The 25743-nt window shown below is 30.3% G+C and overlaps 1 protein-coding gene across 4 annotated transcripts in view; it reads left to right on the plus strand.

Annotated features, from left to right (window-relative positions):
- LOC143075957 (plexin-A4-like) overlaps positions 1 to 25743 on the plus strand; it is a 124237-nt gene that overhangs the window by 85096 nt on the left and 13398 nt on the right. For 2 of the 4 annotated variants that reach the window (XM_076251577.1, XM_076251560.1), the window contains exons 8-29: positions 2135 to 2235; positions 2945 to 3068; positions 3829 to 3988; positions 4670 to 4766; positions 6600 to 6708; positions 7298 to 7345; positions 9836 to 9973; positions 12536 to 12646; positions 12929 to 13022; positions 14106 to 14284; positions 14772 to 14923; positions 15391 to 15487; positions 15860 to 15996; positions 16746 to 16919; positions 18231 to 18327; positions 19494 to 19754; positions 20294 to 20461; positions 21902 to 22145; positions 23598 to 23740; positions 24171 to 24304; positions 24712 to 24771; positions 25202 to 25276. In XM_076251577.1, the coding sequence (XP_076107692.1) occupies positions 2135 to 2235; positions 2945 to 3068; positions 3829 to 3988; positions 4670 to 4766; positions 6600 to 6708; positions 7298 to 7345; positions 9836 to 9973; positions 12536 to 12646; positions 12929 to 13022; positions 14106 to 14284; positions 14772 to 14923; positions 15391 to 15487; positions 15860 to 15996; positions 16746 to 16919; positions 18231 to 18327; positions 19494 to 19754; positions 20294 to 20461; positions 21902 to 22145; positions 23598 to 23740; positions 24171 to 24304; positions 24712 to 24771; positions 25202 to 25276 (2903 nt within the window). Of the gene's footprint in view, positions 1 to 2134; positions 2236 to 2944; positions 3069 to 3828; positions 3989 to 4669; positions 4767 to 6599; positions 6709 to 7297; positions 7346 to 9139; positions 9182 to 9835; positions 9974 to 12535; positions 12647 to 12928; positions 13023 to 14105; positions 14285 to 14771; positions 14924 to 15390; positions 15488 to 15859; positions 15997 to 16745; positions 16920 to 18230; positions 18328 to 19493; positions 19755 to 20293; positions 20462 to 21901; positions 22146 to 23597; positions 23741 to 24170; positions 24305 to 24711; positions 24772 to 25201; positions 25277 to 25743 lie in introns of all 4 variants that reach the window. The other 2 variants (XM_076251570.1, XM_076251582.1) reach the window with 2 other exon arrangements.

Consider the following 25743-nt stretch of genomic DNA (forward strand, 5'->3'; position numbering starts at 1 on the left):
TCCTCGTCTTAGTTAATTTTACCAACTGTCAATCCTTTTGAGGCTTTTTCATCAGTAAATAAAACAAAATAGACTAACTACCGACATAATATATGTTTTGAACAGATTTAATGCAGGAATTTTTGAGCCTGCACTTGTCCAATACAAGTTGCCTAAAAAAATCTCAGCTTTTCCTTATTTTTATGTATTTTTCATAGAAACTTTATTAGAAGTAAACTCGTTACAATGGAAAGGTCACCAAAAGTTAAGTTGGTCAAATGCATAGACTTTGAATTCTTTCAATATTAAAAATCTCTGGTTTAAGAAATATTTCATTGAAGTTTATTATTGAACAGGTGATAAATTTGTGAGGAATGCATATAATAAGGTAATGTGGTATTCTTTTAAAGGAGTCAGCAATCCAAAAGAGTCCAAAAAAAGTGCATTTTAGCAACTATATGTGACCATTCAATCTTTTAAAAAGGACCATAACCCAAACTGTAGTGTCAGTCCCATGTTTTTTTCTAGGTTTTTATATTGAATCAAAGCAATTCAAATGTGACATGTTTGATTTGCAAACAAGTCTAAATGGTGTCAAGGTATTGCATGTGTTTAATAATTTTTCAAAATGATAAAGTTTAGGTATAACATTGTTATATATGATCTGATTTCTCATTCGACTTCTTTTCTTGGAAGTTTCCTGCTGCTAGTGGAAGTAATTAACAATTACTATTGTACTATTAACTTTAACAATGTATTAGCTTTAATTTGCTATGACATTGTTTATTAATTTGTTGTTAAGTACTTTGATTAAGGAAGGAAGGAAAGGAGGAAGGACAAGGATAAGGATAAGGATAAGAAACTAAGAGTACTTGATCATAGCCTGATAAAAATTTTGAGGATTGAAATTTTTATAATGAGTTTTAAAAATGTGAAGTGGTGTGCATATTTAGGTCAGAAATTACATTACTTCCCATAATTCATAAATGTCCATAAAAGTGGGTTAACTCTAGTTTTCTATGAGATGTCAACTTTAAGGCCAAAATGGTACTCAGAATAGAATCATGTGCTGTTTCTGATTTGATTATACAGGATTGGAACTACTTTAAATCGAAGGCTTGTGCTATTAAGTTTAAAAAATCCAGAAGATCAATTTATATTTTACGATTTATAGAAAATATTATGGTATTTTGTATGTCATGTATGTAGGAAGCCATAACAAATTGCCTTTTTCATTAAGCGCAAAAAAAAAGACATTGTTTTTCATCTGCATTTTAGTCAACTTTTGCTTGCTGATATTTATAGAAAAAGGAATTGCTACTTATTTTTTTGTAGTTTGTGTAGATAAAATGTAAAACACCACTGGTCGCTGATGCATTACGAATAATTGCGCCCTTGTAATCGTACATGACTAGAGTTTATTAAATGTCTTTTTTTATATAAAAAAATATGTTCCTGAATCAACCATACATATATATTCTCTTTCTGCTTCAAATGTATTTACAATATATCTTCTACAGTTTAGAGACAGTTCAACATGGACTTGAATAATCAAGAGTGTAGACATATTTTAACATCGACCTATGAGAGAAAATGGGCATAAATGATAATTTTATACAAAATTATGAAAACACTTCATCTCATGAAATTTATAGATTGTCAATGTACATGATGTACTTTTAAAATAAATAAAGAAACACAATGTACATCAGATATAGAAGACATATTCAAACTTATATATGAGATTGAGACATCAGTGCACTGTAAATTCAGAAATTATTGTGTGCATTTATTATTACAATTTTGTCATTTTAGACTAAAATGCAGTTTTAATTTATGCAATAATTGAGAAAAATCCTGTTTGATTTATATAAATAATTTCAAAGTGCGAGTTAACATTATTGTGATTTTAACCCTGTCGCTCTTTTTTCTCAGTAATAAAAACATTGATTTTCTGAATTAACAGTATATATATATGGATGTCTGACCAGTTAGTTTTGATATTAACTCACCATTTCAAAGTACACTGCAATCTCATTATACAATCTTGAGTTCCTACTTGAAATTTAATTTCATTTTATACACAAATCTGAAACCAGTTGATTGTATCAAGAATGTCTGAAATTGTATATAATTCTTCAAATGATCTTTTCAGGTTGCTAAGGTGCCTGTAGAGAATTGTGGACAGTATGCCAGTTGTACGACATGTTTAGCCAGTAAAGATCCATTTTGTGGCTGGTGCACCTTGGAAAACAGGTAGTGTATGATTTTATGGAACACAATTTTCAAATTTTTACTGATCTGTTTTATATTTTGTATCAATTACTAAATTCCCATGTGCCACAAGAGGTTCAGCCCACACAATTATATCTTTCAATAGACTACCAATTTTATATGCTGCTTATGTTGAATATAAAAAAAGAAGATGTGATATGATTGCCAATGAGACAACTCTCCACAAGAGACCAAAATGGCAAAGAAATTAACAACTATAGGTCACTGTACGTCCTTCAACAATGTGCAAAGACCATACTGCATAGTCATCTTTAAAAGGCCCAGAAATGACAATGTAAAACAATTCAAACTAGAAAAATAAGGTTCATATACTATGAAAAGTCTATGCCATCTATGTCTTAAACACAAGGTACTTACAAAGTCTTACTTAACTAAACTACATTATAAGTAGGATTCATTAGGATATAACATCATCGGAATCGAGGTTTGAAAAACAACAAAACCAAATTCCCATTTCATTGTTCATATCTAGTTGCAGAATGTTTAATAGTATTTTTTTATAACACTCACATACATCTTTTAAATACTGCTTTTTTTCATGTTGATAAAAGTATTAAAAAAATTACATCATGTTTTTTCGCTGTCGCATATTTTATATAATTATAAATTACAATTTTCTTTCACTTCTCTGAACAAATGATTATTTCTTATCCAATAATATAAATTTCAGATGTACTTTAAAATCAAACTGTTCCATGGCAGACCAGAGCTCAGATCGATGGAAAATTCTGACTGACTGCACTGCTATTGACAACATCTCTCCACCAATGGCATCTTCAACAGAGGATATTACGGTAACTATGCTTAATTGATAAAAGGATAAGGCTAGAACAGATCTTTTTTGCATGCATAAGAAATGATCATTTATAGTATTCTGGTATTTGCAAACAAACAGACAATATGAATATCAGAGTGGTCTCTCTTCAACTGTAGAGTAGAAATGGTCACACAATTGATACCTTTGTTGATCAGATTAATGCTGCTTAAATTGTCAATATTTGTATGCAATTTTCTAGTATAAATAACAAATAAAACCCTGCTTATTGCTAATTCTAATTTTTTCACTGCTAAATGACAAATTGTCAGATGCATTTACAAAAGTTCCCACTTTAATGTACACGTTCAATATAAAATTTACACAACTAAAATTACAAGAAAATCATAGATATTTATTTTGTGCAACAGATTCTTTTATTTATGAAATTATATTCATTAACACACGTTAAAAATTTGAAAAAAGAATTGACAAAGTACTTGACAGGTATTGCTTGATAGGAAAAATGTTGGATTATTTCAAATGCAGAAAAATATAATCACGAAAAAAGGAGATGTTGCAATGAGGTGAATGAGACTTAATTCTAAAGAATTACATAGACTTCAACAATTGACAGGTGTCTATGCATAAATAGATAGCTTTAATCTGTGCCCTGTCTAGGGAAGTTGTGAATAAGAAACAATAAAAGATTTGCTGTAAACAATTCTTGTGTTTTTCTTGAATTACACTTTATACCTAATAATGCGACATTATATTAATATATATATATATGATTTCAGCTGTACATGTCAATCATAGATATACCACGTGATTCAAACTATAGCTGTGTGTTTGACTTTGGTGACAAACAACAAGCCACTCCTGTTAGTTCATGGAACTTTGGTATCAGCTGTAAAACTCCTCAGATACTTTCTCTTGGTGTAGACTTTGGACCTACAGGTTTGTTACAAGACTTTTTAAGTTTTACATTTTTATTATAGCATTAAATTGTACCCTGTTCACACTAGCTTTTTTTTAATCGATCTAAATAAAAGCAGTTAGCGTTCACATTATCTTTAATCAAATTGATCACTATTGGTCTAATCTGAACCACTGCATTCACACTACAAGTAAAAATGCAATGGGTCTGACCTATTTGCCAGTAAAACTGTAAATATTGTGTATAGATAGAAATAACAAATTAATTTTATGTGTTAATGCACTGATACACACACTTGAAAAAAAATGGATAAAGTAAGTGCTACCCTTGAATCAAAAGTTCAATTTTTTATTCTGGGGTTCTTGGAGTTTTCATCAATTTGAAGCAAAAAACTGCACCAAGTTACAACATGAAGAAATCATGCAGAAAGAAAAAAATACAACAGAACAAAAAAACACAGATCTGGTTTAAATTGTTCTAAATGTCCTATTGTGAACTGGGTCCAGGTATTTGCCTCTTCTCCACTTAGCACACTGCATTTAAGCTGGAGATTTGAGAATAATTGATAAATTATTACCAGCCCAAGTAAAAAAGAATCTTAAAACTATACTATACAATATTACAATGAATTCTAATAAAGCATTTAGAAAATTATTTATAAAAAGCATTACTTTGATATTAAAAATATTGAATCTTTTCAGGCAGCAAGAATGCCACATTGTCGATACGATCAGAAGAAACCAGGAAGCTGTTTGTGTCAAGATACTTCACATTTTATAACTGTGGAAGTTTTTCAAGGTAGTAATAGCATCAAATGTCCATCAATATTTCATAAAAAAATTATAGAATTCAACTTCTCTCTTCTTATTCTTTGGTTTTGTTGAATAAAGTCTTAAATTATCAATCACTGTTATTAACACAGAACTTTAAAACAGAAACATATCTGGCTTACCAGTGATGTTAATTTTATGGTGTTGAAAATATGTATATATTTGGAATGAATATATATATATTTGGTGAATAGTGGAGTTCTAACCAGATTCAGTTTCAGTTGATATTATGTATGTGAAATGAGTAAAAAAAAATGTATCGTATACTACAACAAAGAAACAAGACACTAAACGCAAATCAGTAGTGTCCATATGATAAGCTCCATATGTATAGATTGTTATTGCAAGTGTCAGGGCAAGATATTTATTGTGATTTAAAATTTATACAACAACATAACATTATCATATGGAAAAGGTCAAACTGTATTTAAATTGGTAAGAACTTTGCAGGTCTTGCAACAGATTTTTGGGATACGATTGCTTTCAAGCAATCTGTAGACTTATACCAGTGGCTCAGGGCATTGCCCTCACGTCAATCGTTTTATTCTAAACATTAAGGAACATCTCAGATTCTTATGTGTCTTGCTTTAAAAGGTAATAACAAACAAAGGGATTGAACTTAAACAACTTTACTATAATGTTCTTTTCATATTCTTCATGTTTGATATTTCTCTTGACTTATATGCGTGTTTTTAACAACACAGAAAATCAGAATTAAGCAGTATTTATATTTAGTGTTTTTATAAATTTAGAAACACGTCAGAGGGAATTCCCTAGTTTTGATAAAAATGCGAGAGTTCTCTGAATTCGGATAAATCTATTTCTGTCATATAAGAACTGAAGTGGAGTTTCTCTTATATGTCACCGTTATGAAACTGATATTTGATATTGAACTTCCATAAAGAACTAAAAACCATATAGGTCGTTTAATTAACATTTGATATACATTCTGGCTCCATTGTTTGTTTAGGTAATTCTGCGCTTGCGTACAGTTTTCTTGACTTCAAGGGGTATTAGATTGAATGGTTGATCTGGATTCCCCACTCAATTGATTGATTTAAAACTCATGAGATCGTTTCTATGTTTGTCTGCTACTGAGGGTTATTGTTGTTTCATAATTTTAAATCATATGCATCATTTAAATTAAAATAGATGTAATTCACATCCAACACCCCTTACGGCGAAATGGAGTCTTCCATATTATCATTTCGAGTTGTCTCTCTTCCGGAAGTGACCTCCGTAAATTCCGAAAACAAAACATGTTGAGAAAAATTAACTCATTCTGTCGATAAAGGTTGTGTTATATTAAATACGATCACAATTTTAACCGAGGAATGTGTACGGAAAGGAGTCATGACCACTGACCCAAAGGAAATTAAATATTTTTAAAAGAGTTAGGAATGGGGTTCCTCCCGTAGAATTATCGTAGGAGAAATGATGATAAGATACTCTGAGTCGCTGCTGTGACTGCTGTCAAAAGTAAACTTGGAATTGATAGTACAAAAATAAAACACAATGAGTACATTGTTCATACACTTGTATCCGGGATTGGCTATTTGGATCTTCAGATTACATACATTTTACATGTGCAGTTGAATTAGTTTTGAAAATGATATTATCCAGCTACATGTATACATGTGTCAATGAAAACAATGGCAATCGTATCCCTCAGAGCAATCTGCTCTTTGATTTAATGTTGGGAAGAAGGTATTAAAATTTCATTCCATGGACCATGTGGAAGTGACCAAAATATTGATATTCTCTGAAGCTGAATTTATTTGTTTGATTTTTTACATTTCAGTTGCACATCATGTACAGATAATAATTATGCTTGTGACTGGTGTGTCTATCAGAATAAGTGTACCTTCAGGACCAACCCTTGCAATAGTCAGACTATTTTTAGCCGTAATGTATGTATAAAACACGCATTTATATATGATGTGTATGTATGTTTGTCATGTTGGTGTTGTATTTGTGTCCGTATAAAGTTATTTGCACACAGATCCAATGTATACATTATATGTGTTGTATTTTCATACTAACAGAACTTGTTTGAGCTTTAAAAGTCCAATATTTTTCAACAATCCATAAATTACAAATACACATCTTTTTAGAAATTTATCAAATGTGTTTGTGATTGGTGAAGAATTAGAATTTTAGTATATTTCATTAATTACAACTATTTTTTTTTGTAATTTGTATATGCATCAGTATATGTTACATGTTTTTGTTTTCTATTTAGTTGTTTACATTTATAATATTGAAGAATTTTGTTAGTTCTAAAAAAATTGAAAAATGGACAATTTAGCAATAGTCCTGTTGGACACATACAAGTAAGTATAAGATGTAAGATTCTCAAATTTGAGGGACATAAGCCAAACTCTGAAGTTTTTCCTGATAAATGAAAACACTTTTATGTAAATAATTTAAAGATTGGGGCAAGGCTATTTTTAGCAGAAAGCAAATTATGAGTATAATTTTGTTTCAAACCGTTCACAGATATTTGAATATGATCCCGCTAACCATACAGAAGCTAACTACACAGTCGTAAGTTTCTGCATAATAGAGCATTTATAGTATACTCTGCACACAGGGATTTGGTGTTAATTTCACTCGTATGTTTCTAGACGAGATGAATATAAAGGAATGTTTCATCAATTTTGATTGAAATTGTGTAAAATTCTGCATGGTTTCTTAACTTATATATACAGTTTATCATATTCAGGAAAATTTTGCCTGCATTATTTAAAAGAAAAAAGATATCTGCTTGCAAAAAGCTTCTCATTATAGCTTAGAATGTATCAATCATTACTGCTTGAAATATATAATGCTGTATTTACTTGCACGTTTTTCTGCAACCTAGTATTCCAAAAGGTTGTGTGCAATTTATAAGATAAAAGAGGAAAACAAATTCTCCCAATGGAACTTTCAGTTTAATTTTTTGATATTCTGAGAGTCAGCATACACGCCTCTTCCTTGAAACAAATGATATAAATATCAGATCCAGAGATTAGTTCACTGGCTTCAGTAGTGCTTGTGTGCTCTTGTTTGTGATGGTGTGAACATATATAAACTAATTTGAATTTTATCAAACCAAAAGAATAAAATGTTTGGCAAAAGTTCAGTCGCTTGATAGTTCAGTTAGTCTGTGCAGCAATGTTTTTGCTTGATTGTGAGCTAGATCTGTGCTCCATAATTCTAAATAGTATTTTAGAATTTTGATACCAAAAGATGATACACTCTGAGCTCAACCACTAGTTGACTTGAAAATTCCTTCAATGCTTTCACTAAATAAAAATACAAAATAAATTAGATTATCATTATTTGAAAGAAGCATGGATGTCATGCCAAGTCGTAGAACTAGTCTCCTTCCTATATCCAATCATAAATGTCTTGTATAGAAAAATTCCCAATAACCTTGGTGGTCTTGTTCAGTAGAAATTCAAGTAGTCTGGGATATGATACTAGAATATATAACCATCAAGCTGAGTTAAAATATAAGAGCTGAAATAGTACCTTCCAATACAAGTTCAAATTGATGAAACATTAGGCAGTTGTAAGTGAACATCTATCTGTAATATTAGGTCAGTCTAAAATCAGAGGATGTGGTATGATGGCAAATGTTGTGGATATTGGTCCCTTTTATAACATAAACATACATTTCAAATCCACAGATGTTTTGACAAGATTACATTTTCATGAAATAATTATCATGAACCTAAAGAGTAACCAGACCAACTCATCTTCAAACTAACTTAAATTTAAATTCCAATGTGTGTTTTCAGTTACCGAAACAACTCTATCTTAGGCAAACCAACTTAAATTTAAATTCCCATGATTTGACTGGTGTGTTCTAGTGAACATAAAGCCTGAAGTGAAGATCTAAGGTTGGAAATGTAGAGCACTCTTAATTTTGTGTAAGAAGATATAAGAAGATGTGGTACGAGTGCCAATGTGACAACTTTCCATCCAAATCACAATTTGTAAAAGTAAACCATTATAGGTCTAAGAGCTTAGGGAAGACATCAAAAGATCGATGTAGGATAAAAAACTTAAATCAAATAGTTTGGGGGTGGGGGGGGGGGGGGGGGGTCAACATTGCTGCAAGTTTTGTTAATCTAAAATCGATTTTACATATATCCCTATTGGTCAATAATTTTTTCCCAAATTAAGTTAAGAGGGGGGGTGTGGGGGTCAGTGAAAAAACTATGTGAATTAAGTTTTTTATCCTTCATTGAACTTTTGATGTCGTCCCTTACTTGTCTTTTCTTTACAGGTACAGTCAATTCAACCATTTATGCTAATCATATATATAAAGCTTGTACCATATATATTTTATAGATAAAAAGTATCCTCTTTTTACCCCCTTGGTACAAATATCCAGTAAGTACAGAAATGGTCAATACCTTAAACTTCATCTTGTAACAATGTCAGTACCTTCTGATATAACAACTGATATCGTCATCTTTTAAAAACTCTTCATTACATCTTTGCTTTTCTTTAGTTGAACTTTTTTTGACAAAATAATTACAAATGTAAACTCAAATACTAATGTAGATTATGCTTTTTATCACTGTATTTAAGATTCATGTCATGGAAATTAGCTTAGCCAAATTTGTGATATAAACTAAGAGGTTTCAGCACTAATGTTGAAGTGAATTTATTTCTATCCTAACTACTCTTTTTTTTCTATTTTTGTTATTTAAAAAATAAATGTTTATTTTTATACAACCTTTTTTTGGTATTTTTTTTTCAAATAGCCATGGAAAAATTTTCAAAATTGAAAAGAACTGCTCAATATTGTGTGAACATTAATGTACTAACAGATTACAATAAGAACATACTGCATAGTTTTTTGTGCAGTGATAGACAAAACATCTACATTTGATAAATCAACTATATAAAATATGAGCAGGAAACTAGTAAAATAATGGGAGGATTAAAGATTTTCCATTTCTAAGGAATTTTTATTTCAGGGCAAAATACAAATGGAACATTGTTCTAAACATTTAATAAGTTCTCCAAATGTTTTTGTAGCAAATCTATGGTGATGGAATACGACGAGGTCCAACATTTTGTCCAAAGATTGACAAAGGCCGAACTGGTGAAGTCTACATACACAACAATACAAGCAAGGAAGTAGTCATCATTGGGTCTTCTTTTCCTGAGATTAGGGTAAATATTTACCAAATAATTAAAAGTGGACAAAATAGACCATACAATTTAAGGTATATTGCCAGGAGGAATTGTAAATCATTTTGATACCAATTATTTCATTTATATTTCTATATAACTTGGCATTTCATATTGGGACAGAACTATTTTTATTATTGTAGTAATAAACCATTTTTAAGACGTTCCGGCCATTAGCCATCTTCAGTTCTTTATTTTTCTTCACAACTACATGACTGACATTTTTATGGCCCTGCAACAAAGTTGTTGGTGCCATATAGTTTTACCCTTGTCCGAAATTCCGTCCCTCTGTCTTTCCGTCTTTCCGTCATTCCATTATTCCGTCATTCCGCAACAAACCATTATATGGAGTTTTTTCTAAATGCCTTTAGATATAGTTCTTAATTTTCTTCAAAACTACATGGCTGTTTTTTGGTATGTGAGTTAACCATGATGAGTTACAGATCAAGTTTAAGTTTCGTTCTACTCCACTAATTTTTGCCAAAATTACGGGCTTTGGCCTTTGAGAAATTGTTGAAAATCACAGTTATACAGACTTTTTTCTGAAAGCCTTCAGATATTGGGCTGATTTTTGGTATGTGAGTTAACTATGATGAGTTACAGATCAAGTTTAAGTTTCGTTCCGCTCCCCTAATTTTTGCTGAAATTACAGGCTTTGGACTTTGAGAAATTATTTGGTTAGAGAGTTAACCATGATGAGCTACAGATCAAGTTTAAGTTTCGTTCCGCTCTGCTTATTTTCGCTGAAATTAAGGGCTTTGGACTTTGATAAATTATTGAAAATCACAGTTATACAGATTTTTTCTCTATTCCCCTCCAAATTTGGAGCTTATTTTTGATATGTGAGACTACCATCATGTTTGTGTTCACATGTGTATATTGAAATTGCAGATTTTTCAACTTTTTGGGACAGGGCCATTTGTGTGTCTTTGACACATCTAGTTTTCTTTTTCAATCATTAAAATTTTATAGATATAACTTTGAACAGAACTATTTGCCAATACACTTAGGTTGAGCTTATTTTATTTGTTTTTGTGCATCTAAAGGTACTAACTGACATGATAGTCATATGGTTAATTGATTAATGGGAGACAAATCATATTGCACAGTTTTGTTTTTTGTCGAGCCTTCGACTTTAGTCGAAAAAGCGAGACTAAGCGATCCTACATTCCGTCGTCGTCGGCGTCGTCGTCGTCGGCGGCGTCCACAAATATTCACTCTGTGGTTAAAGTTTTTGAAATTTTAATAACTTTCTTAAACTATACTGAATTTCTACCAAACTTGAAAAGAAGCTTGTTTATGATCATAAGAAAGTGTCCAGAAGTAAATTTTGTAAAAATAAAATTCCATTTTTTCGGTAGTTTACTTATAAATGGACTTAGTTTTTCTGCGAGGAAACATTACATTCACTCTGTGGTTAAAGTTTTTAAAATTTTAATAACTTTCATAAACTATCCTTGATTTGTACCAAACTTGGACAGAAGCTTGTTTATGATCTTAAGATAGTATCAAGAAGAAAATTTTGTAAAAATAAATTTCCACTTTTCCGTATTTTACTTATAAATGGACTTAGTTTTTCTGCGAGGAAACATTACATTCACTCTGTGGTTAAAGTTTTTAAAATTTTAATAACTTTCATAAACTATCCTTGATTTGTACCAAACTTGGACAGAAGCTTGTTTATGATCATAAGATAGTATCAAGAAGAAAATTTTGTAAAAATAAATTTCCACTTTTCCGTATTTTACTTATAAATGGACTTAGTTTTTTTGCCAGAAACAAAACATTCACTCTGTGGTTTAAGTTTTTAAAATTTTTATAATGTTCTTAAACCATCCTGGATTTTTACCAAACTTAGACAAAAGCTTGTTTCTGATCATAAGATATTATTCAGAAGTATTTTTTGTGAAAAAAAAATTCACTTTTTCCGTATTTTACTTATAAATGGACTTAGTTTTTCTTTCAGTTAACATTACATACAGTCTGCAGTTAAAGTTTATAAAACATTTATTAGATTCATAAACTATCCTTGATTTTTTTACCAAACTTGGAAGCTTCTTTCAATCAAAAGACAGTATCGAGAGGGAAATTTTTATTGATGTTTTTCCTCATTTTGTTGAGTCTGCAATTAACAGCAAAAGTAGGCGAGACACTGGGTTCCGTGGAACCCTTACGAATTTTTTTTAGTTATGAAGGATATAGCCATTTTATTTTCCCGTAAGACACCGACTATGTCCAAAGCACTGCAGATTAGCATCTAGGGAATTTTTTTGCCTAGGGAAATTCATCACTGAAACTGTTTCCCTGAGAAAAATAGTAATTTTATATGTATTTGATTGATATATAAAATATAGATATAATATTTTCAGCACTATATTTGGATGAAAATCAAGTCACCAAACAAAAGTTTATTAGTTTTAAAAAATTTTTTTTGTAGAATTTGTCTATTTTGTATTTGGAGTATTTGTCTATTTTGTTTTTTGACATTCTTGAAATTTGAACAGTTTTGATTAAATAGATGACCTATGCTTTAAATATTTACAGAATGGGAATGGTTATAAATGCATAATTGGAACAGGTGCTTATAGTAATGGGAACATTGAGGCTGTGGCTACCAGAGTGTCGGGAACAGAACTTAAATGTCACATTCCATTGGTATGTATTAAAGTGCTTCTATATTATCTGCATTATGCTCATCAATTAACTTAAGATGAAGATGGCAAAAAAAAAAAAAGGATTTCTTCTCTCCCACCTAGCAGTATATGGAATTGAACAGTTGTAGGTAAGCTATTTAAAAATGTACATCTTGCTATGTATAAACAACCTTGATCAATTTAAACAATATGAGGAATAAAGAATAGTTATTGCAAGCTAAGAAGTTGACTTGTGGAAACAGTAGTCAATTAACATTTATATGATTTTGTTTTTCTTTTTTAGAGATCATATGGACTACCTGATGCAGGTATCCTGAAAGCCAGTCTCAGAGTGACCTGGGGTACGGGAGCCGAAATTGAAAATGATGGAGCTATAGGTACGATATGATATTTATAGATTATCGTTAAGCATCTCAACAAGATGGATTTTCTTGCTTAGGCCTGAACGGTGAAAGTGACAAAAACAATTGAGTTGAGATGACCAATGATAATCTGTTTATCGCTATTTTACCTTTGACAAGTTATTAATTTCATTGACAATGGGTACATGATACCTTAGTTTTTATGAATGATGTTTCATATCACTCTACTGTGTTGAGAAAGGAAATTATCAGTCCGTACGATCAAAGGAAAATTTCGTAAAATAGGGATAAAAATATTAAATTTGTAGCAGTAAACTCCTGGTGAATCAGTTACTCTTAAAATATCAACTAGTTAGTAATTTGTTTTTAGTGGAAACTTGATATGAAGGTTTTATCTAACTTTCTATTTTTATTTTGCATCTTTCTTTATGATTAAAAATCACATTAACTTTTGATTTTATGATAGGCAGAGAATAAAACAAATCACACAAATATGTACATACAAAACTGCTGCCTTTACCTTTATAGTTTCTGTTATATATGTTATTGAATTGTTTTAACTTGAATTATCAAAGTATATCTTATGTGTATGTATTGCTAAATGTATGATATTTTAAAGTTTAATTCGAAAAATTGAAGGTCTGCTTCAAATTAAGATATAAGCCTATATAGGAAGATTTCATTTTCATTCATTTTGTCTAGAATTTTTTTCTACCTTTTTTCATTAATTTATATGTCACCCCTAACCCATTAAACATTTTGTTGAAAATAAAAAGAAATGGTATATAAGAAATATTTCATCAAAATCATGTTGGCAAAGGGTGGTGCCACTGTTAATTTTCCTAAAACTGTCATAAATTTTGCACAATTCTACAAACAAAATCTGGATTTTATGATTTACGTTCATTATACATTTAGGAAGTCACAAATTCATCAAGAATGATGCAATTAGTAAAAAATATTAGACATTTCAGCAAATGTTTTCATCAAATTTTAACCTTTCTTTCACAGTTCAGATTTAAGGGCCAAAATTATGAGTTGGTAAACTCCTTTAAACAAAACAAATTAATGCATCCAATTTAATTTTTTAATTTTTAGTGCAAATATACAGCTGTTCCAAAATGGCACATGGTGACTGTAGTCTGTGTAAGAATTTTGAGCAATCTCGTGTGTCTCTGAATTGTCAGTGGTGTGACAACCCATTGCAATGTCAATACAAGGAACACTGTTCTGCAGTGGGAGCAGTAGCAAGATGTCCAGGTCCACATATTGATACAGTAAGTTTTAAAATATGAGTATTGTATTTAACAGTCAACTGAACTTATCATCCAGATTTCAACCTAATACAATATAATCCACTCGTACCAAAACATCAAATATCCCATTGTTGTGACTGAACTACATGGGATATATTTTTTCCATTTTCACAAGTATGAATCACTGTGAATTAATTCTTATTAAAAATAAATACAGCAAAGTTGACCATCAATTTGATGAAAGGTCTATCCTCCTTTAAATATTTAGGCTAGGCAATCGTTTTATTATAGATGGGTATATTAGGCAATTCATCTTTGTTTTTATGTTGGGCCAGGAAGAACATGAGCTTGCTATCTAATTTTCCTTCAACTGATAAACAGATTTCATAATTATGTCCTTACTTTAATATGAATGTCGCTCTATTTATTTCTTTGGAATCATCATGGAAATTTACTGGGTTTTTACATAATTCATGATTTGTTGCTATATGAAATGTATGTGTTGTAGGTAACACCACGGGTAGGCCATGTTTATGGAGGTACACATGTGACAATTAAAGGAAGAAATCTTGGTGCTGAATTTGTTGATGTAAAAAATAATGTGACAATTGCTGGAGTAGCCTGTAATCCTGTTAGTGGACTATACAAACCTGCCAGAGAGTAAGTTAACTGCTAAGGGTAATTTGTCACTGTAGATAGTGATTAACTTACCAATATTAAAACCAACATATTTCAACTAAAGAAAAGCACTGTATGGGCAAAAACTCTTGTTATATATAATGTAAAATAGTTTCAGAAATTCCTAAAAAATGGATGATTAGTTTTAAAAGTTCTTCATAAAATGCAGGCATTTGCTTCCATTGGATAGGGATGACCAGTTTTTGAGATTGCTGATCTGGCAATTAAAAAGCTAGATTGAATTTCTCATGTGATGATGGTTGTCATTGATGAAGAATCCAAAAAATTTAATTGGTTAATGCACAGAACTTAAACAACTACTCTAAACCTTAAATATAATAAAATAAACCAAGTTATTTAAATGTATTGCTATACTATCCCTTATACTCAGTGTATTATCTGATATATTGACTTTTCAATATATCGGTTTTGCTTCTTTTTTTTTACAGGATAGTTTGTATACTGGGAGCCAGTGATGCAGGTGTTAAAAAGGGACATGTAGTGGTTCTTAACATACCATTCTATAATGTTGAATTTCAATATATGGTGAGTTGTAAACTTTAAAGTATTACTGATTTCATGTCAGTGGATGAAATTGATAATGGTTTAAATCAGAAAGCTTTGATATTATTCAATTTATTGTATTTTTCATGTTTTTGAGGAAGCTTTTACATACATTGCAGCAATTCCACGTTTATTAGTGTTCACATTAAGTTTAGCTATGCAGATTATTTTGATGAAGATTATAAACTCCTAGACATTGATCATTGGTTTTATAAGAGCCTTTGATATACTTACTTCTACAGAATTTGATAATTGGCATCTACTATAAATTGATTTAAAACAATAAATGAATTGGAATGTGTTCATATTATATACAATAAGTTGTAGTATTGATATTGATATATTTATGGATAGAATCCAATATTACAACGAGTGACACCCAATAAAAGAGCAGTGTCTGGAGGTGCCATTTTGACCTTGCATGGAGATCCTATCTATTTAGGAACCTCACTGGAGGTCACTGTGAATGATAAAGTGTGTAATATTACAAGGTATGTATAAACATACACAAAATGATATCCTCATATTATGCTAATATGGTGCTCTGTGTGCAGCACATTAAACAAATATGATTCTCATCTGTGATAAAATGCTTGATCGGAAATTCGAAATTATAGAACATTGGAATATGCCAAAGAAACAACAACCCAAACAAAGGGCAGAAAATAGCAAAAGGAAAACAATGGAACTTCAACTCAGTGAGAAAATCCTGCAATCAGGTGGCCCCTTGACAAAATGTGCACTAGTTCAGTATCTTTTAAATGTTTATAGATCTAAAAAGTATGACCAGGGAAAAGATCCCCAAAGACGTAAAATAAACAATTTCAAATGTCGAGAGGTCAACACAAGATAAAAATGTTCAAATCCAAAGGCAGTGTATGCATTCCCTCTAGATATTTATAGATATTACTGGCACCAAAAATATGCATGAGATTAATAAGCAAATGTAGACTCCAGAAACTACTTTTAATTTAGGAAAACAACTCGTACAAATGGAAAGTAAAGGTGTTTAATTTAAAAAAGAAAGGAAATCCTTGAAAAAAATACCTTCAAAGTTGCAGTTATAGACCAGATCACTAAATATTGCTTTCCCTCAGAACCCAGGAAAAAAAGTGTCAATTTCCAGGGTAAAGTAACGAAGCTCATAGTGCATTTGTATATAACAAAATATTTAGTCTAACTGAGCAAAGCAGTTAACAAACTTCACAAGGTTTGATGTTTTTCCTTTGTTTATTTATAGTCTAGATACAGCACAAATCAAATGCCGACTGCCACCTGGTAAATTGGGTAAAGCTAAAATTTCTGTCAAAGTTGATGGTAATGAGATTAGACAGAATATGGTTGGCAACACAAGTTTAACATATGTAGCAGATCCAGAAGTCACAAAGATACAACCATTGAAAAGTTTCCAAAGGTAGGTAATAAGTAATGAAGTCATTTTTATACGCCCGTCAAAATTTTGACGGGACATATTATGGTATACACATGTCCGGTGTCCGTCTGTCTGTCCGGCGTAAACATTTCGCACCGTAACTTGAGAACAACTTATCCAAAATTCATGAAACTTAATATAGTTGTTTCTTATGATGGTCAAATGATCTGTATACTTTTTGGTGAAAATAAAATTTAAACTTTTTGAGTTTACGGCACTTTATAACTAAAATAGGGTTGTGTTTTTTTCACATGTCGCACCGTATCTCAAAAACGATTCTTGATTATGGCTTTAAACTTTAAACACTTCTTAGTTATATTAATCTTGATATCTGTATACTTTTTGGTGATGATTCAAAATTTCATTTTTGAGTTATTGAGTATTTTGTAAAAAAGGGGGAGGTTTTTTTTTACATGTCGCGCCATATCTCAAAATCGATTTATGATTATTGCTTCAAATTTTACACATGTCTTTGTTATATTAATCTGAAGATCTGTATACTTTTTGGTGATGATTCAAAATTTCATTTTTGAGTTATTGAGTATTTTGTAAAAAAAGGGGGAGGTTTTTTTTACATGTTGCACCGTATCTCAAAAATAATTTATGATTATTGTTTAAACTTTACACACTTCTTTGTTATATTAATCTTAAGATCTGTATACTTTTTGGTTTCGATTCAAATTTTTATTTTAGTGATATTTAGTTTTTTGTAAAAAAAAAAACAGGGTGGGGGTTTCACATGTCCCGCCGTGTCTCAAAAACAATATATGGTTATTGCTTAAAACTTTCTAAGAAACTATTTATGATTATTGCATAAAACTTCCGCACAAGACGTCGGGCGTATCATGCACTCATGACCCAGCTGTTTATTCTAAGAAGGATTGTCTTGACTCTAAATTGACCCATTTTGATTTGCCATATGTGACTTTCAAATTGCATCAAATATTAGAAATTGCTTATTAAAGTGTACTTCTCACCTCCAGTTTCATATGAAAAAGTTTATAAAAATTGTTCCCTTGAATTTGAAAGTTGTAGGAAATTAACCATGCAGATAAAGTGAATTATATGACTAATTCTGAATATTGTAAAAAATTGTTTGTAGAACATTTACCATACTTACTGACTATTTTATATTACTGAATAACTAGCTATTTTATTATGAATAAAGGCCAATTTCTTATCAAGGAAATTTTATGTAATTAAAAAAGATGAATTGAACAAATTCTGTATCAGTTGTAAAATCGTATCAATTTATTTGTATGTGTAATGCATAATTTTTATAAATACTTTCAGTGGAGGTAGAAGACTAACAGTTATTGGGACCAATATAAACATTATCGATCACCCAAAAATGTTCATCTGGACAAATTTTGTCAAGTCAAATCTTACGGTAAGTCTTGTTTAGATTCCATTGACATTTTTTTATTTGTAATAAAAAAGAGACTTATTATTCAACTACATTGTATATAGACCTCACAAACTTAGACAAAATTATGTTCTGTATAAATGTAAATGGATTTATGGAAAATTATATGTAAATGTTAACAAGGTTTTTGAGTGAAGATATATTTAGATTTAACCATTTTTATCCTGAATTTGTCCATCAATTCTCAGTTTGTTCATGATTTTGTTAGCTTAAGGGGGCTCGCGAGCCAAATCATTTTTTAAATTTAATATAGGATTTCTCTATATTTTTCTATGAATGAACTTTAGTATACTTAATAGAAAAATGAAATAAAAAAATGGGGTCACTGTTCATTTGCGCTCACAATCTGCCTTCGAAAGAAGCATACATTTTTGTTAATGTCCTTTTTTTCTGTTGAACTAATAGGAGAAATATCGGTATTATCGAAATAAAAAAGAACTAAATTACAGAAATCGCTTAAATTTTACAATTATTTAGTTTATGTACAGACTATTCGAAAACAACAATAAAAAATATAGGTCACTAATGAGTTAAAGAGATATTTCAATTTTAATGCCAAAAAATGTCTTTTTTGCACCAAAGGGAGATAATTTGAAGCTTTTACAATGATATCTACATTTTAAAAGTCACCTGGGGCCAACACGAATTGATCTTTTGGAATGATTTTTGTACCATATGATAAAGTAACAACTACTAAAGGTAATAAATAAAGTTTGTAGTGAAAAATTAATGTTTATTTTTTTTCTGAAAATCTTATACCCACGAGCCTCCTTAACTCTTAAACTTGAATTTAACTTTACACTTTTCGAGAATGCACCATACAATGAATTTTGTGATTGATTGATTGATTGGTTGGTTGATGGATTGCATTATAAGTTCAGTGGTCATCTTTTGAAGACATGTGCATGAATGAAATAAGTTTGGTAATATATTGGAATAAGAGATAAATTTACTTTACTTGCAGTACTCCCTGCATGAAAAATAAGTCTGTTACCCTAAAATTTTTCATTATTTAAACTCCATCTTTATTTTGTGTGGAACAGTCATATTGTGAGTGTCAGTGATACATAATCTTAGTATCTAAAAGTAATAGCATGCTTACGTAATAAGATTAAAATATGCTATTTCAGAACTGTCAGGTCAAAAATGAAACATTTATGTTTTGTCCATCACCAAAACTCTTGACAAGAGTCAGACGACTTAGACGATCAACAGCAAAGGTGACAGCAGCAATTGGATTTATAATGGATAATGCAGTTAAAGTCCAAAATCTGACTGGCATCAACAGTCAGTTACAGTACTACCCAGATCCTTCAGTGTATAAGTTTGACCCTGATAAGGAAGACAATGACAATGTGAAACTCTTCAAATCAGAAATCGTTATCATAAATGTAAGTTGTAGACTTAAAAGATTACAGATAACAAAATATAGCAAGCCATGTTTTTGCTATTAGAATTAGAAAGTTTTGAATAAAAGAATGTTATAATTTTGGTGAAAAATGTCATAAAGTAATAATTTTAATTATTGTCCAATAGATTAAGCTTAGCGTACAAGGAGTTTATTTTCATTGGACTATTTTTTTACCAGAAAAAAAGAACTGAATCAAATGTCTTTAAAAAAAAGAATTGAATATATTACTGCAAGGTGAAGGAACAAAAACTGTTTGTTGATTGAGAGTTTTTATGAAAAAAATACGGAAAAAAACTTTTTCATAAAAACTCTCAAACAATTATAAAGAATGTAAGAAAAGCTCACAAGTAATTCCTTGTAAGGCTATTGTTTTTTTGAATATTTCACTTATCTAATCTATTTTATTCCAATTGACAACCTCTAACTTGCCTTGTATCATCCTCATTCCACATAATATGACAGCTGTGATTTAGAAGATGTAAAACTAGTTATTTGCAATTAATATTTTTTAAATGATAGGGAAAAAACTTGATGGTGGCAGCTAAAAGAGAAGATGTTCAAGTTGCCATTGGAAATGCTAATTGCAATGTAACAAATTTATCAGAAGATCAGATTGTATGTAACCCTCCAACTTCACAGCCAAAGTCAATACCTGGATATAGCAGGAGTGATATACCTGCAGTTGTGGTAAGTTTCTCAAGCAGTCTGAAATATTAGTTCTCTAAAATGTTAAATTTCTGCTATAGTCTAATGATGGGTGAGAAATAATATTTTTAAAATTAGATTACAAGTTTTTGTTAAAAAAAGAGTAGACTGAAACATTGTAAAAAGAAACTTTAAGGATGTACTTAGGTGAGGTTTTGGAATTTGTGTCAAATGTTCGGACTCCTTGGAGTTTTTCCATACAATACAAGGTAATATATTTTGCCCCATAACACCCATTTATTTTTTCATATAAGACTTAACAGCTCATGAAAGGTCATTTACCAAAATTTTAGAAGATTCTTTCTTTTATTTTGAGACCCATATGATACCAATGCAAATTTTAGGTAAAAGTCAGAGTCAGCCTTTTCCCGCCATATTTTAAATCTCAAATATCTCGAAAAGGAGGTCCATGACCTATCAATATTTTTAGCTTATCTTTATCCTTAATTGATGCTCTACAAGCTGATAGTATCAATTTTTATTTCTTAATTTATTAATTTTTACCTAACCTCACCTAAGTACATCCTTAAGTCATTAATATAGATAAGCTAATTCAAGTGTAGAAAAATATTCAAGAAGTGAGCAAACAACATTTGTTATGTTAATTGTTTTGTTTAGTTTCCTTCAATTAATTCATGAATTTCCAAAATTCCCAGAAAAAAAACCAACTACAAAAAGAGGGGTTATATTTGACAATTCCAAGCAGTGTTGAAAAAAATGTAAATTGCAAGTACTTAATGAGAATTTTAAAATTTTATTCCCAAGTATAAAAAAAAATAAAGGGAACGCTTTATCAGAAATGAAATCTTGGTGCAAGCAGAGGTGTACAAAAATTTACACCAGGTTACTAGAAAACTAATACTGTAAATTCAGAAATTATTGTGTGCATTTATTATTGCAATTTTGTCTAAAATGCCATTTTAAATTTTGCGATATTGAGAAAAATGCTGTTTAAGGTGGTACCCAACACCTTGTCTAAAATTATTTGACTCGTTTAATTTTCATAATTTTTTTTACAAAATATTAACTTTGACACTTTAACAAAAATATAAAAGAAATAAAAAATTTGAACTGACCATTTCATCAGAAAAATTTCATTGGTTATATAGCAGTTTGATAAACACTAATTTTAATAATTGGGAATCTTGATATTTCTTTTACAATACAACATGATTAAAACGTTTAGCTGATTTAACAGAGTTGTCTCCCTGTAGTGTTAGGCATACCACCTTAAATGATATACAAAACTTCAGAATGCCAGTTTAAATTATTGTGATCATAACCCTGTCGCATTTTTCGCAGTAATCGCAATAATTTCTGAATTTACATTATTACTAATGGGGTAGACATATTCTAGCGAAACAACACAAAAATTTATAAACCATCAACAATTATAGAAATGATGAAATGTTTTATGTTCAGGTCAAGATTGGTAATGTCAAATGGTTTGTTGGTTACTTGGAATATGAATCGGCCAAGGAATTGGGTATACCGCTTGATTACATTATTGGTGGAGTTGCTGGTGTTGGACTGTTTATCATTGTGACAATCATCATATGTTGCTGTATCTATAAACGTCAGAAAAACAAATCAAAGAGAGACTTTGAAAAGATGAGGTATCAACTAGATAACATGGAAAGCACAGTCCGAAATGAGTGTAAACAAGGTAAATAATAACATGTGTATTGTATATTAAAAGAAAACACAATACTATGTTCATTTATACCCAAGTTCTGAAATAGTCCAATGTGCAAAAAAAAAGAGGATTCATTTCCAAAATAAAATGGATAATTGAGAAGAAAAAACATAATGGTAGTTTATGTCCGTTAGCTTTTCAGTGCTGATAAACTATAACTAGAACACACCCGCGAAATCGTGGGCATTCAGAGCGTAGTTTAAAGTATGTAAAGTGTTGTTGGAAGAATTTTGTAAAATACAGAATGACTGGAGAATTTCAGGAAAAGTATCATAAGTCATAGGTTATTGGGGACAGGAAAATGTTTTTTTACCCTCCACCTTTATTTCCAAAGTTCCCAATTTTTGGTTTTGTATCAATTTCAATATGAACATACATTTAGTATGTTATGAACATTTATTTAAGTAAGGAGCCTGTAATTCAGTGGTTGTCGTTTGTTTATGTGTTACATATTTGTTTTTCGTTTATTTTGTGTACATAAATAAGGCCGCTAGTTTTCTCGTTTGCATTGTTTTACATTGTCATTTCGGGCCTTTTGAAGCTGAGTATGCGGTATGGGCTTTGCTCTTTGTTGAAGGCCGTACAGTGACCTATAGTTGTTAATATCTGTGTCATTTTGGTCTCTTGTGGAGAGTTGTCTTAACATGGCAATCATACCACATCTTCTTTTTTTTTTGTAATCAATGAATTTTGTAAAAGATCTAATGACTGGAGAATTTCAGAAAAAGTATCAAAAGTTCACATGAATAATTTTAGCGCTTATCTGTATATTATGAACATTCATTACTATATAAATAAAGCGTATTTACTTTCAATTCTAAGTTTACTAATCGATCCATGGTGATCATTGTTATACTATACAGACCCTCTCTATTTAATAAACTATGTGACCGCCGTGGATAGTAAACTTGAAAATGATAGCAGATAAAATTTTGAGAATACACTTTATTCGTAGTATATGTATGTTCAAAGTATACAGAAAAACGCAAACCGGAAGTCTAATCTGACTTAAAATTTCGTACAATGACGGGACAATATCCGGATGCCTTTTTTCTCGTTTTTCTCCTAAAATAACTCAATCTGAATAATCATATGAATGGATGACAAATCGGACTATGCACTGTACCTATAGGACACAGAGGCGTGTTGATTAATTTATTCTGGAAAGAAGAGAAGCGACACCAAAAATGAGGTCTTCTCGTTTAATAGTATAGATACTGTGGATTGAGGAAAACCTGCATTTTCTTTGGTATTTGATCGAAAACCATGAAAATTTGTATGGAACAAATAACAATGAATCCTTAGTACACTTCCACAATCCCCATTGTACCATGATATATACATTGACCAGATAATGCTTTAAGATTCAATTATTTATAAAATGATGTCATTGATTTTCATGTACATATTTTTCACTCGCAGCCTTTGCTGAGTTACAAACCGATATGACAGACCTGACTGCAGAGATAGGAGATGGAAAGAAACCTCTCTACAGATATGATGATTATACATTCAAAATACTTTTCCCTCAGATGCTAGATCATGTTGTACTTCATCCTCCAATTGTAAGTTATCCATTAAACTATTGTATTATTCTACATACGTTTAGAATTTTTGAAGAATTATCTCCCTTTCACTAACAAATAGCCTAGATAGGTGAAAGATAAAGTAATTGTGTTATTAATTGGCAATAAATCTCCTATTCTTGTAGCACTATAATTTTTATCTTTTAAAATTCCTGATGGTTTCAGATTCATCTTGCATTGTTGTATAAAAAAAAAAAACGAAAAAAAAAAACATGAGCTTTTGAAGAGAAAAAAAAATCTATTTTAACGATGGGAGAATTTGTCATGGTAGAAGATATTGGAATGATGTATTGATTCATTCTCCACCTATAGATGAGTGATTTCATAGACAAATTTTTTCAATGTATAGTACCAAAAAATGCAAAATTTGTTTTCAACTTTATTTTTAATTTAATCATATTGTTTTCAGCCAAAGAATGGAAGCAATGAAAGACATCCAGATGTTGCAATTTGTCATTTTAGTCAGCTTTTACAACATAAACAGTTCTTATTAAAGTTCATACGCACATTAGAAAAACAAAAAAGTTTCGGAATAAGAGATAAGTAAGTATTGAAATGTGTTTAATGATATATAAAGAGACTTGTATACTTCTAGGAAAAATAAAAAAGAAAGAGAAATAATTCAATCTTTTTTGTCTTACAGAAATTGTGCTAGAGTTAAAGTCCTATAAAAGCCTTTACATGTCCTTTGACAATTTTGTTTTTAGGTTGCTGTCTCATTGTTGCTTACCATAAATCTTTTATTCATATTCTTAAATACTTGTCTTTGAGTTTGAATATACGAAAGTTATATGTTAATGTGAAAAAAAATTCCCTTTAAATTTTCTATATTTTCAGTTAAAATTTCTTGATCAGTATTGTTGGGATATTTTTCACAGTACAATCACTGAAAAAAATCAAAATAAGTAATGACACATTTCTTACATTGTCTACTTTTTTCTATTTTTCAGATCAAATGTAGCTTCTTTGTTGATAATATTGTATCAGAATAATTTGGAATATATCACTGAGTACGTATACGTTTTTCTCATCAATTAGATTTTAGAATAACCTATATATATTTAGCTTCTTCGTCTATTACACTATACACTTTGTTAATGTACATTAACGTTGAATAAATTACGCAAAGAGATATTGCACTTTACAATCGGTTTTTGGTTTTGTATGATTAGAATCGATCCAGAAACAAACATAGACCCTGATGCTAAAATTAGATTATTATGGTAAATTGCAACTTACAAATTTTGCACTCCAATGTGAAAATGTGAAATGTGAAAGTTTCGAAGATGATTTCACAGAATAGTTTCCTCAATAAATGCTGTAAATTTCTTGCATGAAATGTTTGCCGCAATTATTGCTTAGTTAACACACAACATGTGACTTGTATTGTTTTGAATATTAAGTATGTATAAAGACAATTGTATTGATTTGAATTTATAGAATTATCAAGTCATTATTAAAAGAGTTGGTAGAGAAGTCAGTGGAAGGAAAGCATCCAAAATTAATGCTGAGGAGGTAACTATAGATAATTCTAACTTCATACATCATTTTTATCTCCTATGCCATTTTTGGGCGTGCTTAATGGAATTAAATATGATAAAATACTTTAGATGTAAAATACGTTATTTTGATTGGCTCACAGCAATTTGGCGTCATTCTGAAATCAACAGTCTTTCTAAATTTATTGTAACATTCATGATGACATACGCTTCTACAATAAAGTGCACAGTTAAATAAAATAAAAAAATGATAGTAATCGTTTTTTCATGATCATAGCGAAAAATTTAATTATAAGTATTGAATGCTTATTTTAGTTATAAGCTTTGACAGGGCACATTTTTAGAATGAAGCAATTTCGCGCTTCATACAAAATGTATTTCAGTCAATGCCTTTACACCCCTAAGGAATTTACAAAAAGAAGCATTCAATACTTATAATTACATTTTTTGGCTATGTTTATGAAATACATTTAGATATTAAGT

This window comes from Mytilus galloprovincialis, chromosome 1 (assembly GCF_965363235.1).
Source record: "Mytilus galloprovincialis chromosome 1, xbMytGall1.hap1.1, whole genome shotgun sequence".
Classification (NCBI taxonomy): Eukaryota; Metazoa; Mollusca; class Bivalvia; order Mytilida; family Mytilidae; genus Mytilus; species Mytilus galloprovincialis.